Here is a 16,313-nt window from a genome sequence, read left to right on the forward strand (position 1 = left end):
AGCTGGGTTTGCTGCAGCCTTGGATTGAGAGTAAATTTTTGTGAAGCAAGCTCTGAAATCCTGGTTTTAATCCAAATAGGTCAGAAGAAGAGCACTAGTTTTTCCCTTTTTATGTTTTTTCTTTCCAAGCACCACTCGGTTTGACAACTTTGAAGAAACTGCTCATGATTGATCTGCTGTATCCACGCTCTGTCTGCAGAAAGTTCAGAGAGATTTCCAGCTTTTAGACATAAGAACCCTGTTCCAAGGCCTTGGTGACAACACTTCCTGATTTACTGGCTTGGTTTCCCTTAAAATGTTAGCATCAAACATTCTGCTTGATCATTTATAAATTTATAGATTAAACAGTTTTTAAAGGACTTTCATAATGAGCAGTCTTTTTTTTTTTTTTTTTTTTTTCCTGTTGGAAGGATTTCCCCCTTCCAACTTCTGGATTTGCAGATGAAAAGAATTCAGTGTCCGAACTGTGAGGATTTCAAAGAGCTGACAAGGTCTGAGTTACAATTTCCACAGCATCAGCGACTTGGCTCCTTTGCAGACAGAGCAGGCGAGCACAGGGGGTCACTAATGACAGCAGGGTGATCCTGGTGAGCCCAAGCAGGGGGTCAGGTGCCAGGAATGCAAGGAGCAAGTGGCTGGGGTGACTTGGTGTCAGCGTGCAAAGTGGCTTAGGCAGAAGATGTGAAGGGCTGTGGCCATGGCAAACAGCCACAACCAAGGGCACTGAGGCCTTTTCCTGCTACAACCAAGGGCACTGAGGCCTTTTCCAGCAAGGAAGTTCCTGAACTCTGGGGAACATGGCTTTAGTAAAGCATGACTGGAAATGGTGGGGAGCAGCAGCATCCAGCCAGTTCCAAGTGCATGACTGCTGCTTGAGGCACATCACAGGCACGTGGATCCTCGCCGTGTGCTTTCTGGCACCTGCATTTTGGGAAGCAGAGTTGTCTAAATCTGTCTATTCCTTATTGTGTGATTGCCTGTTGGACATATTATCATCATACTTTCTGGTTTTCCCATTCTTGTCCCTCCCTGTCCACTCTTTCCTTCCTCTTTCTCTAGTATTTTATTGCCACCCCCATTCGTCTTTTCTCATTTTTCCTTTCCTGTGATTCTTTTACTCTTTCTAAATCACTTCCTTTTCTTTCATCTTTCTCTTTTCAAATGTATGCAAAGGATATAAAGGTATTTCCTCGGATCTCTCCCAGCTGGACTTGGCATGTTTGACATTGCCTCATGAGTGGGAGTGTGGCCTAATCTGTGTAAAAAGGGAAAGTAATGTAGTACTGCAGGCTGAGCAGCTCTGACACACAGGTGATCTATGGATCAACAGAGAACTTTCTTCCCTGTAACAGATGGCAAGAGGGACACGGCTTGTTTTACTAACATACTTCAAGTACAGTAATCATTAGAGTCTATTGGTGATTAGAGTTTTGTTGATAGGAGCTGTGCTAGGCTGGTGCCTTTGAAAGTAAGCTTATTTATTTTGGTGTCTAAATATGGACTTGAAAATTTTGGCCAAGGCAATTTGCTCAAGGTCATAGTCCTGACTCAGGGACAGAACTGGGAAGAGAGCCCAGATGTTTTCAGCTCTCCTTTCCTACTGATATTATGCACAGTTTCAGTAGAGCAGATGTTTATATTTAGAGTCACTGAAGTAGATGTTTATATATTCAGGTTATATATCAGATAATGATAGAGTGAGTGGTCAGAATTAATCTGGGAGAAGTTTAGAGCAGGTCCTGTGAAGTGGCATGGTTTCTGGAATGAGATGAAATCCAGGGTGGAAGAAAGGATCAGTGTGACATGGGAACACCTAGGCAAATTATTCCTGCCTTCACAACATGGTGCACCTTTTCTTTTCCACCCTGTCTGGTTCAGTTCCTGAGGCTGTACAGGCACAGCTGAGAAAGCAGGTGCTGCATGCAGAGCCCCAGCACGAGCAGACCTGAGGTTTAAGGCCCCAAATTGCCAACTGCTCTGGACAACAGTGAGCCAAGGTGACTGTAATTCCTTTGCGCCATAGTTCCAGTGGAGATGAGAAGAGTTTCATACATCAATGTAAGAACTTGAACTTATTATTCAAATTATCATAGTGAGAGTATTTCTCAGTGGACATGAAATTGTGTTAAGGAACCAATTCCCATCCACTTAGGAAACAGGACCATTGTGTTCTGTTATTGCTGTGGTTTCTAGATCAGTTTCAAGGCAACCTGACCAACAGTATATTTTCATGTCCTATCATGTCCTATAATCACAGCATTTTCTCATTTAGGACAGCAAGTATTCAACAGTTTACCAGCCTGGGAACATGCTGAAGACCAGAGGTAAGCTTTCCTACCACAAGGGACTGAAAACAAACCAAACAGTGGAGCCTTCAAAGAGTTTTAAGGGCCAATTTTCCAAGTCAGCTTCACATAATGATTTTCAGATTCCTCCCATTAGATTTGCAGAAACTCAACTTCCTTGAGAACATTATTTTCCTGTACTCTGCCTCCAAGGTCTTCCAACAGATCTGGTCAAAATGATCAAGAATTTCAAATTAATTCTCAGGTCATCTATGTCTCTGCTCAAATTGTAATTATTTCTAGTTTTGTTGTCACAGGGCAAAATTTTCTTTGCTCTATTTTAGAATCAAAGCAGAGAAAAGGGACTAAGCACCCAAGTTTTGCTCAATGAAAAATGGACTCTAAATTCCTTCTTGTACCTTTGAAAAATCTTTTCCACACGTATGATTTGTCAAAAGATGCTGGATTCTGCACTGACAACTGCTGAAGCTAAGAGCCATGCTGCATAGATAAAATAAATTTTAGTCACCATGACTTTAGTTATTCAAATGGAAACCTGACAGATGCCAGCCTCAAATGCATGGCATTTCCTGCAGAACCACATGTCAAAGCCAAAATTAAGGTTCAGAAATGCATTTGGTTGCTATGTGGAAATGTTGGCCATTCCTGGATTAATGGTTTTGAATAAGCAAATGGTAAGGTTAGAAAAGGAAAAAAAAAAAAAACAAAAACCAAACAACTGAAGTTTGTGTTTCACGCTTCAAGTGACCTGACCAAGTGTGGCTAAATTCCCTTTTAAAATCAAACGACCATGATGCATCTCCCATGGTGCTGCAGTATGAATGCTAAAAGGATTAAAACTGGTCAGGTCACAGAGCTTTAGTTTTTGCTCTTTTAAGGGCCATGTTATATCCGATACCTTATACTCCTTCTTTACATAGATATGAGTACATGGCAGGAAATCACATAATTTCCTGTGCCATGAAGTAAAATACCCTTTTCTGGTTTGTTTTGGAGTCAAATACGCAAAAAACAGTGGTTTTTTTAGTTCTTTTCTTCTGAATTCTTTTCAATTAAATAGTAATAACATTCAAAAATTATATAAATCAATGCCATGATAATATAAATATTTAAGTGACTACAGCTTTGTAGTAACTGCTTGAGTAGGAGTAGTCTATCAACACACCCTCCTTTCTGAACATTACAGCATTATTTGAAAACAAAAGAAAATTAGGGAGCTATTTTGATATTTGTTGTTGTGCAATTCTCAAAGGTGTAACAAATTGCTCAATCTAGACAGAAGGGGAATGAAATGAAGAGGATAAATAATAAATCACCACTAATAGTAAGCAGCTCACTAGATTTTAAAAATGAGTTAATGATTTGAAATTTTATTAACAGATCTAAAATCTTTTAAAATGCATTTTGAATAATCTACAGGCCTTTAAGGCCATTCTCCAAAGAGACGTCAGCACTCTGAAGACAAAGAAAAGCTTTGGTAAAAGCAAAAGCTTTGGTAAAAGCTTTGGCAAAAGTTCAGTGCAATGCTTACAGCCTCTGTTTAAAAAGAGTGAACATCAAACATCAGGATGAGGGAGTACAGACTGCTCCAGATGATCATTTCCAAGATGGTTTTGTACTTCTTGAAACTCCCAGCTTCCTGGAAGCCCCTCAGACATGTTCTCCCTGTACGAGCCCAGCTCACCCAGAGCTCGGACAGGCAGGCCTGACGTTGTTGCTGGACCCATTCAGAATTCTACCTCACCATCCTTTTGATCACAGCCCTAGTTGCTGCTAACATCAAGGACAAAAACCATGTTCAAGTAATTTTTTTTCGAAACTGAATACATCTAAGTTCCATGGTGTAAAACCCACTGACATACAATAGCCCCAGAGTCACTTCAGCAGCAGATGTTGCAGATGGAAAACAATCATGTGAGTAGTTTACCTTATTTTCTTGTTGTTGCAGATATCTTTTTACCAATCAGTGGATTTCCTAAGGCACTCCCCAAGCTAATTTTGAATATCTCAGTGAGGACTAGCAGAAGCCTTTGGGCAGCTGCTCTTCACTCTATCTGATGTACATGATTAGAGAAATCTAAACTATCAATTCTGTCTTGTCATCTCTGTGTGTTATAATTTTATTTTGCCTCCTACAATCTTGCATGGGATTTTGTGATTTTCTGTGCAAGTAATAGCACTTTTTAGAGGCTTTTTGCACTCCACTAACAAATTAATCATTTGCACAACAGCTCATTATTTTTAGCAGAAGAAGTTGCTTTTAAGTCTCACTCATCTTAGCCTTTTATCTTTATTTTTGGCCTGTAAGAAAAAAATCTTCCAGCAAAGTTAGTAATGCAAATTATTCAACTTGCATTGACACGTATTTCATAATCTTTCTGCCTTTACAGCTTCTCCTGGTAATAGAAATAAACTGCAGCTGCTAGAATATAGTGTTATTCTTTCTCAGAGTTGGGGAAAAGTGATTCATTTTCTCTCTTTCTTAGCAAAAGAGGACAGTCTGTTCAGTGAAGTGAAAGTTATTAGAGTTAAAATTAACTGGAGGAAATACAATCCATAATTAAGCCAGGTTACTCAGTGCCACAGATGCAGTATGAATAGTATTCCAACTGTATTAGCATGAGAGGAAAACGGGGACATCACTCCGGTTTTGGAATGTCAAATGCCACATAAAATTGGCACAGAATCAGTAAGGGGTATAGGACATTGGATCTGCACATTAAGGCAGAAGAAACGTACTTTTTTTAAAAGCTGATAAACTTCTACAGTATAAATACAATTGCAAGGAAAAACCAGCATTTTAACTAGGCCAATAAGTGGACTCTGATTAGAAATTAAGTGGTGCTCCTGCAGAATTCAGCTATTTCTCAGTAATTAGGACATTCCTTAATGAAGTGGACTGTGGTGTAAAGCAAGCAATTCAGGGCTGTATGCTTGTTTATCTGATTCAACTACATTAGCTAAATGTCAGTGTTTTTGCCAGCAGCCTATGCTGCAGCCATCCGAGTCCTGCTTCCTCAGCTACAAACAAGGAACAGACTGGGGTGGTGGGGAGGAGACTGCTGAAGGCATAGAAAATGCTGTATTTAAACAGTTGTGTTTGCTTTTCTGTTAAAAAAAAAAAAAAAATCTTGAAGATCTCCTTTCTGCCAGAACACTGGCACTTTGCAAACGTTGCCAGCACAAACCCCTGCGAGTGAGCCAGCTGACATCAGCTGACCAAGGACATGGGGAGACTTTGGACATTTTATCCATTCCTCCTCAGACAGATAGCCTTTTGTCCTGGCCATCTGACCAAAACAAGCTCATGAGTGAAGGAGAAGCTGCCTATGGAAGATGTGATGATGTCAGTGCAATACACAGCCCCAGAAGAGAAGAACCCATTAGGATGTGATCTTTCAGAGATTTCCATTGGAGATGGCCAGTTCAGTCTGGTCTATACTGGTGATGAGGAAGAACAGTCTGATGTCCTTGTCTAGATTAAATAAGCTGGATAATTTCTGTATATCTCAAGCAGGTGATTGTTTGGATGACAAAAGTTGCTACTGAAACTGGCTCCTCAGCAGGAGACTGAACGCTAAGGACTGAGGCTGAGGTTGCAGCATGTTTGGAATGAGATCTGTGCACTCAGAGCAACCACAATTCCTCTCAGACACAGGACATGAAGTTCTATTTCCCAGAGTCAAGTTAGCCAGAGCTCACAACACAGACCTAAAGTCCCTTTTATGACCTTATACCCACTGGGAGGGGGAAGGGAATGCACGGGGGGGCAGGTAAGTCAGGTGATACCTGGTTGAGGACAAAGCCTTTCAGCACAAAAATTAACAAGGCCAAAGTTTTGTAACAAATCACAACCAGCAGAAAGATCAACACAACTGCATTGAGTGGCTCTGCTGTTTTCAGTCTGGCCCTGGGAGACACCCAGATGTCTTTTGTTATCAGGCCTTACCTTCTGGAAACTTTTCCAAGCCAGATACTTGCAGAGCAAGCTGAGGCCATGGGGAGCAAACTCCAGGGAGCTGTACTGGCCCACAGAAGTCCTGAGTGCTTCTGTTCTGTCTTTGTACACTGAACAAGCAATTCATGCTCTCCTATGACGGCGGAGAGAGATGAGGCCATTCAGTCTAGAGAAGGGAAAGGTTCTGGAGACACCTTAGAGCACCAGTACCTAAAGGGGGCTTACAAGGGAGCTGGAGAGGGATGTTTTACAAGGGCATGTAGTGACAGGACAAGGTGGAATAGCTTCAAAGTGACAGAAGAGAGGTTTAGTTTAGATCTAAGGAAATCCTTTACTATGAGGATGTTGTGGTGCTGGAACAGGTCACCCAGAGAAGTTGTTGCTGCCCCATCCCCGGAAACGTTCAAGACCAGGTTAAACAGGGCTTTGTGCAGGGTTTGGTGAGCTGCAAACTCCCTGTCTAGACCTGTCTGACTCAGGGCCAGTCCCTGCAGAGGAATAGAGGCCCCACCACCAGCACAGGCCATGAAAACCAAGAAAGAAGCTAAAAATTCCTATAAAATACCACTTTGAGGTGTGTAGGCTGTGTTTGCTCATGGGAATATTCATTTTGGAGCACTATTGGATGGCTAGTGGGTGCACTGGTGAGGCAGTGTGAGAGGGGCATGCCCTCATGCATAGCCTGCAGTTTACTTCCAACTTTGAAGCCTCTAAACATGACCAGCCTCTTCTGCAGTGTTTTGTTAGCTGTGTAAAACTTGGTGGGCTTGAGGCTGAAAAAGAATGTGAAACAGAACTTGTAGATGAATTATTTTTTAACTTGGCATATTTATACCTGCATCTCAACCACTCCTATTTTTACTTCTACACTCCTAAATTCAGAAGGCTCTGACTATAGGGAAAAACAGACCAAAATCTACAGAGAGTTGTGTTCCGATCTCCGTACAACAAATGTGTTGCACAAACGTGGGCACTTCTTGGAGCACACAGAAATTGTTGCCTTTCATATCACTCAAGTAAGGGCTGTTTTAATATGGTCCCAGCTGTAATACAAAAGGGTTATGTCAATGGCAATTGAAATCTTCAAAAGTTTAATATTCAGACCCTCAATACTGCAAATACATTTCAAACATTCTTGTTTCCCAGGATAATAGCTACATAATTAGGGTAAGCCTTTCACACTTTCTCTTTGATCCCACTGGACTTATTTGCCAAAAATCATTGCACAGATGTGTCCAGAAAATGTCTTACAGAAGTGCTTGTAACAAAATTAAAAGCTTAAATATAGAGATTCTCTCTCTACTAAGTACTGGCTTTTATTAAAACTGGGAGTTGCTAATACTTCACCCCTTGCAGCTTCTTTGAATTCTCTGTTTGACATTTCAAAAGTGCCATGCAGGTTCTAATACACATTACACAGAAAGAGCTATTATAAAATTCCTGACTTTTTCTTGTTTGCACGACAAAGGGGGAATGGCAAATCCTCCAATTGGACCAGATAATCACTCTCCTGTGAAAAGCCTGCAATACACATCCTCTGTTTTCTTCTTAGCTGAGCTTCAAGCATGTTTGGTCAATAATTTTATTTTGGGTGTGAAGCTCATAAATCACCTTCCAATACACATTGGACAGTGGAGAGTCCTGGTGGATTTGAGTTCAGCCACAGGAGAAATCACATCCGGATACGGGAAACCCGGGTGCTGCTGGAGCAACCACATTTTCATTTCATCTGGTCATGGTCTTTTGAAGAACACTCACTGCAGAGTAGGACCACCATCTGGAGCAAAGACTAATTGGATGGATAAATAATTATGGGACCATGTCTTTTGACATAAGAGAGAGACCATTACAAATCCATGGACTGTGGTTTTATCCAGGTGACCGTTTAAACCTAACGAATTCCCTGCTGGAACTGAGCTGGCCAACACTTAGAGAGCCCATCAGCAGAAAACTTTGTCAGCCATCTGAACATAGCTCAGGTGGTTTCCAAGTCTCTGACACAGCTCATTGTATGACCAGTTCTTTTGCCCCAGCCTCTGGGATCCAGTAATGTGCCATTTGGCCGGAGAGACAGTCCTGAGGGAAGAGCTGAGTGTATGGAGCTTTCCTAAAGGGATGAGGGGTCACAAAGATTTCAGGATAAAACTTTCCCTCTTGTTCGCAAGCACAGGAGTATTTGACATGAGCTGAACTTGAAGCCAGCAAATGAAGGGGATATTTTTTCACTGCTGTTTGTGTCTTGGGAATGGATGTATTTTGAATTAATATACAAATGCATGTCTAAAATTCATCTCCGGAGAAAGATACTACACAAAGTCCAGGATTAAATAATGCACTGCCTTGGGCCATACACAGGCTGTTACTTTGTTCCATTTTTGTCTTAAAACTCCATTTAGCTAAATAAGGTGCCCTTTTAACATCTAACAGAGGCTTTGTCATGTTTAAGAAGACAAGTTTCTTAAAAGGTTGTAAAGACAAAGTGAGCAGTAACAAAAGTGTTGAGTGGGGCTCTTTCAGACTGCTTTATTGCCTTCCCCTGAGTACAAAACAGGCTGCCTCCCTCAGCTGACACTTGTTTTAATGAGGGATGAGCCACAACGGGGTGATTTTGTACAAGTTCATTACATCGCATCCTCCAGCCAGACTGTCCTCAGGGCACACCATTCAGCCTGGGCTTTGGGTGAAACTGGACCAATTTTAAATCATTTACAGAGGCATATAAAATCCAAAGGGCCTTTGATGCTGAAGACATTTGTATGTAGGCTCAGGTATGTGGCTGGAGAGGATGAGAACTGCCCCAAGTGCCATGTTCCTTCATGATTTTATGAATCACATTTTATTTCTTCAATTCAGTTCTCCTGGGATTGGTGCCAAAAATAGATTTTCACGTCTTATGCCAGCAAAGGCCAGGGAAGAAAAGGACGTAAGTTTCCAGTTTAAATGTTACTAGGCAAACATCCAGCCTCCTCACCCCAGCCTTCAGATCAGCTTCACTCTCCAGAGCCAGTGCTCTATTGTGATTGTTAACAGCATTCAAAATACTGGTACTCTTCATCCATGCTGGGGAATAGTGCAGTGGTTTCTCATGTTCACTGAGAAGTGATCTGCCTTTACAGAAAGCCTTCTTCTTGTAAGCATGAGGGTTATGAAACCCACAGGAATCCATAAAGAGTGATGGGACATTTTTCTAAAATGTCACACCTGTACATTTTCCACCTTCTCTGATTCAGAAGCAGCATAAAAGGCCATAAATCATTCACTTTCTGTGATTCACTGCCCTGATTCATACACTTGATACAAATATTCAGAGATCAAAGTGGAGCCTAACCCTCCCCACCTCAAAGATTTAAGTGATTTTTCAATGCTTTTATGAAGTCCACAAAAATGGACTTCCAGCTAAAGCTCAAGCTTCTCCTGATTGGTTCTGTCTGTTTTAGGTAGCAAGTTCTCTGCAGTAAAGGTTGATGCTGCCTGTAAGAATCATATGACATAGTACATAAAGCAATGTATTCTGCAGTTGTGCTTCCTCCCTAGCCAGCCCGAACAGGGGACACTGATTGCTCAGGGGGCTTCTGTGCAAATATTTACAAGGAATTAAGAAAAAAATGGAAATTTCTTCCCCGTGAAGGAATCTGGGAGCCCCCTAAACCTTCTTGTATTAACTTTGCAGTGGATGAAGGTGTTAAACTGGCATGTGTCTACCAACAGGGGGGTGATCCTTTTAAGTCCTTTGCTTCGTCCCCACTTGTGAAATTTGTTGTGCCAGTGGGACGAGGCTGGCTATAAAACCCCAGCACCGGGGACCTCCATCCAGCTCGGGCAGCCTGCCAGCACATCTCTGCCGAGAGCAGCCCCGGAGAGATCCCCCCCTTCACCTCTGCCAGGCAGGGAACTGCTTTGCTGACGGAGGAGGATGGAGCTGAGGTGTGCCTGGATGCTCTGCGTGCTCTGCCTCGTCCCTACGGTCCAAGCCTTTACCCAGGAAGAGTTCAAGGAGGTGGTGCTGAAGCAGCTGGGGCTGTCCGAGGTCCCTAAACTTCACAAGAGAGACTTGGTGGATCTGGTTATCCCAGACCACGTCAAGAACAAGTACCTGTCCATGCTGAAGCGCCAGAGGGTGAAGCGCCGAGCTCTGCCGAGCCTGGCTGGCATCCTCAGGGGGATCCCGGGACACACAGGTAACGTTTCTGCTGCTGGGAGCATCCCGAGCCCCCTGCTGCCGCCAGCAGAACCTGCCAGGGCTCTCCCGGCAGGATGGGCAGAGGAAAACCCCCGAGGGGAAAGGGGAATGAGGGTCGGGTTTGGCTCCAAAGCTCAGCTGGGCTGAGGGGGTGAATACAACAGCATCGTAAAGATTAGCACGCACTCTGCACCTGGAGAGGGTCCCGCAGTCCTTCCAAAGGACAGGATGCTGCTGGAGCTTGAGAGAAGCCTTGGTACCCTGGGAACAGTCTGGGCGGGTGGGGGGGAAAGAAAAGTGCAGGCCGTGTAGGTTTTGGGTGAAATCTACAGCAAGTCCCCTAATAGGAATCACACCCCTTGGAGGATATTTCACTCGCTGTCATCTCTTTTCTGTTTAGGTTTGTTTTATACAGGGAAAATTATCAAGGAGGAAAATAGCCGTATAGATACAATAGTGGCTGCACAAGGGCACTTGGAGCTTATTGTGCTTTCAAAGGACTTACACAGCACCCTGGGCAGCAAATGAAAATACTTTTTCATTCCAAATGGTGCAGTTTCCTGCTTTCATGCCCAGCACTGGCACACAGTGCACACCTTTTGAAGTCTGTTTAATTTGAAGTCATATTATGTTAGAGATTTAGCTCTTCCAGGCTTCAGAGACTCAGACATAGGAGAATAATTAGGGCATTTGCAAGACATTGATTCAAGTATGCATTAGAAAAGCTGTGTTTAATGCCTGTCTCTGCCGCAAGGGCTCGACTGGGAGCATGGAAGGAGTGTGTTGTGATGATAATTGTGCATGAAATGCGGTGGCTTTGCTCAGCAGGGTGGCAGTGACAGGCCGTCTTTATTGTCCCCAACTGCACAGATATGACGGGAGAAGTCCTGTACTCCGACACAACCACACGCCAGAAGCTGATGTTTGACATGGAGGGCAGAATTCCTAAAAACAGCGAAGTCACAATGGCTGAACTGAAACTCTTCAAGAAGCCTCTGGACAGAGCAAACCTGCCTGCCAAGCAGTCCCACAGGCCCGTCTCCAACGCCAGAGTCAGCGTGTACTGGGTGCAGCGGCAGCACGACGGTGCCAACAGGACCTCCCTGATAGATTCCAGGTGAGAGAGGGGCCTCTGCTGGAGTTACAGAGTTTGGGTCCTCTGGGGTGCGTTTAGGTATCATGTGGTGGTGCCTCAGCTCAGTCTGATGGGGTTTACAGCTGTACAACCAGGTTATGTGGCCTCTAAACCCAGAACGAGCTTGTAAGAGCAGATATGCTAAGATGGCAGCATATGATGATTCTGTGAAATAATCTATGAAATTATGCCATGTACTGCTATGTCTTCCCCTATAAACTCTGCCACCCGGTTCAATTCTCTGTCACTAACTCAACTGAGTTGGTGGCTGCTGGTATTCTTTCCACTGGCCATTTCATTAGCTGATTTAAACAAGTAAATAATGCAAAAACCATCTGATTCTGTAATAGCAAGCTCTGTGAAAGTTTTGCAACCCTTGAAGGCAGAACTGGAGTAGACTAGAAACTTATGGCCCTAAAGCAGCTCAGACAGGAGCAGGTGAGAGCCTGGTGTTTACCAGGCTGTCATCGACAATACTGAGACTGCATATAATCCTGCACTGCCTAATTTTTTTGTGTGTGAGCATGTAGAGAGGTTTTTTTTCTGTCCCTTCAGTGTCTGTTAGATCTGCATGCTTCTTTTTGAGGTGGCAATTAGTTGCTGTGGGTGTTTGCCCAGAGCAAAAATGATCATGTAATCCAGGCATGTGACAATCTACAGGAAATAAATGATCCCGCTGCAACAACAGCACTGCGAGCCCAGGATTTGTCTGATGGGCTTTTCTAACGCCAACCCTTGTCACACAGGCTGGTTCCTATCCGTGAGTCGGGCTGGAAGAGCTTTGATGTGACCCAGGCCGTGCACTACTGGCTGCGGAACAAGAGGCGGGAGCCGATGTTCCTGGAGGTGTGGATCGAAGGGGAAAGGGTGGGCAGCTACGCCTCGGAAATGGCCAAAGCCGTCAGCTTCACCTCGCAGGACCCCAGGGATAAAGCCCTGGGCAAGCCTGAGCTGGTGCTTTACACCCTCAACTTGGATGACTATGGGTATGTATGAAAGCTAAATCTGTACTGTCTCTGGTGTAATTTTGGCCCTGAATTATTGTGGAGGGGGCAAACCCAGGGTGGGCAAATCCAGGGCAGGCAGCTCTTACCCTCACAAGTGTTTACCAGCTGTGAATAGAGTAGTGAGAAAGCTGCTGCTGAATCTCACCTCTCCTCTTCCCATATCTGTTGTCTGAATACTCAAACAAACCCTGAGCAGGTTCCATGCCTCAAAGCCCCCCTGTGCTATCAGCAGCAGGGGTGATTTCTCCCATTCCCCAATTTCAGGTTACAGCACTCATTCCTCTTTCTCCTTCGGTGTCCAGGAGCCCTGGGGACTGCAGGGAGGAGGCGGTGACGGGGAAATCCACCTGCTGCCGGCAGAAACACTACATCAGCTTCCGCGATCTGCCCTGGGCGCAGCACTGGATCCTGGAGCCGGCGGGGTTCCAGGCGTTCCGCTGCTCCGGGGGCTGCCCGCCGCTCCCCCGCGCCCTGCGCCGCCCCGGCCCCGGGCACCGCTCCTGCGCCGCCGCCGCCACCTCCGCCCTGCCCGTCATCTACCTCGCCAAGAGGGGCAACCACACCGAGATCCAGGCGGCCGAGTTCCCCAACATGATCGTGGAGAGGTGCAGCTGCCTCACGGACGGCGAGGCGCTGGTGTGAGCAGCCTGGGGTGGCATCAATTCCCCCCAGCCCTGCCAAGAGCCACCCCAGCCCCGGGGACAGGGATGAAGGTCCTGGGGATTTCCTCCCTGCAAGGGCCTGATGCCCTGCAGGGAGAGTGCACTTAGAGACACTGCCCGTGTAGATGGGCTCAGAGGAGCGTGCATTTCACACATGGGAGGGGTACCTAAGGAGCTTCTAAGGGACCCCTTGATGCCAGCTAAATTTCACTGAATTTATTTCAGCTCCAGGCAAAAGAAGAGTGCCCATCACCGGGTGAAGAACAAATGCATGGGCTCAGCTTTTCGTTCTCAGGCTGCTGGGGTTTGGTCCTTGTCTGTGCAAGCTGTGTTTTTGGTGAGCTGCAGAGCAGAAGCACTTACATGTATATAATCTGTACATACACACATATGCACACACATGTACAGAGTGTATGAATAAATGTGTGTATTGTCTACATACTGGATATCTACATATTGATTACATACCTATATATATGTACATAAAATATTGCCTAGAGCTCAAAGAAACATATTTATGTGCATATGTATTTCATGTACATATACATATCTACATGTACATAAAATATTATCTGAAACTCAAAGGCTTATATTTTTGGCCCTTGCACCACAGGCTTAACACAGTTTTAGGCAGAATTTAGAGTCCTGGAATCAACAGGAATATTAGGACTTAGGTTTGCTTGCATGAGTAACAGTTTGTTTTTCTGATTCTGTGTATTACAGTGATTTCAATTTAGGGATATTCTTCAAGTTGTGTGTGCTTTCAAAATCAAGGAAACAATAAAATACAAGTATTAAAGTCACCGTGTGTTTGCTTATATTTATTCTTATAAAATCTAAAGGTGGAGGGGGAAAGGATCTGTCATACTTCTGTGAGTATGCAGTGCCCAACTCCTATAAACATACACACAGTAACAGCTCGTCTCAGCTACCTGTGTGACCCCACCTTCTCCTGGTGAAGCATATCTGCTCCCCCAGGGACCGGGCTGAATCAGCAGGCAGAGCAGAGCCGACACTGCCAGTGCTTCATCCTGAGCTGCTGCGGGGTTTAAGCCAACACTTTGTTAAAGAGAAAACCTAGAATCTTATTTGCCAGCAGGAGGTGATGCTCTCCTCGTGAGCCGCAGCGGTGACAGAACCTGCAGGGGTCAGCTGGAGCTGTAGTGCTGGAAGGGATGAGCTGCCTCCCATAGCCTTCCTGCCCAACTGAAGCATTTTAACCCTCACCCTTCCTGTTGGACATCTGACCAACACATACCCTGGAGAAACTCTATGATAATGTGGTTTTATCCCTTTGTGAACTGTTCTGAACTGCTGGCCAGGGTGTTACCCATGCTAATAATTTACATTTTCATGTCAGACTCCTCTCCTTGGTTCATAACCCACTGAGATGGCAGTGGCTCTGGGGGTGAAGCATTTGCTGCTGACCTTCTCTGTTGGATGGTGGGATGTGGCCCCTGAGGCTCTGGTTGAACCTGCTGCTCATGCAAGGACTCTGAAATGTGTTTGTCTGGCTAGGCAGGGTGGCCATGGACCAGGGGGAAAGAGAGACCTGTTAGACTCTGCAGTGGCTATGTGTCATCCATCAGGAAGATGTGAGTGCTCCTGCTGCTCTGCAGGACCCCAGGTCTGAGGTTACCCAGGTGTCTCTGCCATCACCTCATGGGTAGGCTGGCACCTCTCATTTGAGTGAACACCTGTGGCAAAAGAGCTTTAAGGGGAGGAAAAAAGGCAAAAGCACAGACCCACCATTCACCAGTGCTGGGCTACAGCAGCCTGGGTCTCTGGAGTCAGAACTGGATGAGCCAGAATGATCTCTGGCCTTTCCCTTCTCATAGCTATGCAGTATCTATCTTAATGGCACTGGCATTTAGCCCAGGTCCTTTCCACCCAGCTCAGGCAGGGCACAGCCTGAAGGCCAGGAGTTCAGCTATCACCAGCAAGAACAAAGCCGGTGATCTAGGTACACACTGAGCCTGGGTAAGGAAGTGTTTGAGATGGTCACTATCTGAGAATGAAGAGTATTAACCCTGGCTTCCCTCCAGCCTCCAGCGCTTGGACTTCAGGCATCATCCATCCCAGGAGAAATTCCATGCAGTGCAATTTGGGGCAGGCTGTTGAGGGAAATGGGGAGCAGGGCATCACAGGAGCAGCGGGCTGGACGAGGCTCTTCCCCTCCACCAGGATCCTGTGCTGTGTCCGGCGCCCCTTGCTTTGCATCTGGCTGCCTTGGCTCGGGTGTGCCGTGGACAGGAGGTGCACAGAAGTGAGCGGTGGGTCTGTGTGCATGTCTGTGACACCTGGAGGGCGGGGAGGGGAAGGCAGTGGCCAAGGAGACCTGGTGTTACAGTGGGGAGAATTTGTGGGTATTGCAGGGTGCAAATCTGTGAGTTCTAAAGCCCTGCCTGCCCTGCTGCCTGCATGGACACTTGGATTTATCACTAGGGCAGCTGCACTGATGTCCCAGAATCTCTGCTGGGGCTGGTTTCGGGCTTACATTTGGATTGAAGCTCCCTGCTTTTGGGGAGACAGGACACTACTCCTCTAAATTCCAGATGGCTTTGCAATGAAAATATTGCAGGCTTGGAGGCTGGGCTGATGTGGAGAAAGCTCCAGAGATTTCTACACTGCAAACACCTGGTCAGAAATACTGCCACACCTGGGGCTTTCTCAGACATCAGTCCATGTTACAGGTAATTATATCCCGGCCTGTCATCTTCAATCCAGGCTGCATTTGCTGCGACACCTTGTGTGTGCTGCTTGCATGGGTACAACTTGTAATGCACACAAAGGCTGTCGAGCTGTCATGTTCTCCTTTCCATCTGAGCAGCACCACAGTCTCAGAGGAAAGGCAGAACATCTCACATACCTGGCAGCAGCATGCTTCAGCATTGTCATTGATGCTGTGCTGTAATAAAATAAAATAGAAGAGCAGTGCAGGGGTGTAATAAACCACATATAGCCAGAAAGTATTTTTAAAAATGGAAAGGTGTTTTAAGGCAAAACCAGCATTAAACTGCCAGGCATCCTCCTGCACTGCTGAAAGCACAGAGCACCCAAGTGCT

General features: G+C 45.3%; 1 protein-coding gene across 1 annotated transcript; it reads left to right on the top strand.

Annotated features, from left to right (window-relative positions):
• Window positions 1–10,113: 10,113 nt before the first annotated feature.
• LOC310906753 (left-right determination factor 2-like) lies at window positions 10,114–13,228 on the top strand (the record flags this gene model as incomplete). Its single annotated transcript, XM_083856209.1, has 4 exons — window positions 10,114–10,442; window positions 11,315–11,561; window positions 12,326–12,565; window positions 12,889–13,228. The coding sequence occupies exons 1-4, from the start codon at window positions 10,178–10,180 to the stop codon at window positions 13,226–13,228; spliced, it is 1,092 nt and encodes a 363-aa protein (XP_083712335.1). The 5' UTR covers window positions 10,114–10,177.
• Between the last annotated feature and the right edge of the window lie 3,085 nt (window positions 13,229–16,313).

The sequence above is a fragment of the Zosterops lateralis genome, assembly GCF_965231275.1.
Source record: "Zosterops lateralis genome assembly, chromosome: 3".
NCBI classification, from domain to species: Eukaryota; Metazoa; Chordata; class Aves; order Passeriformes; family Zosteropidae; genus Zosterops; species Zosterops lateralis.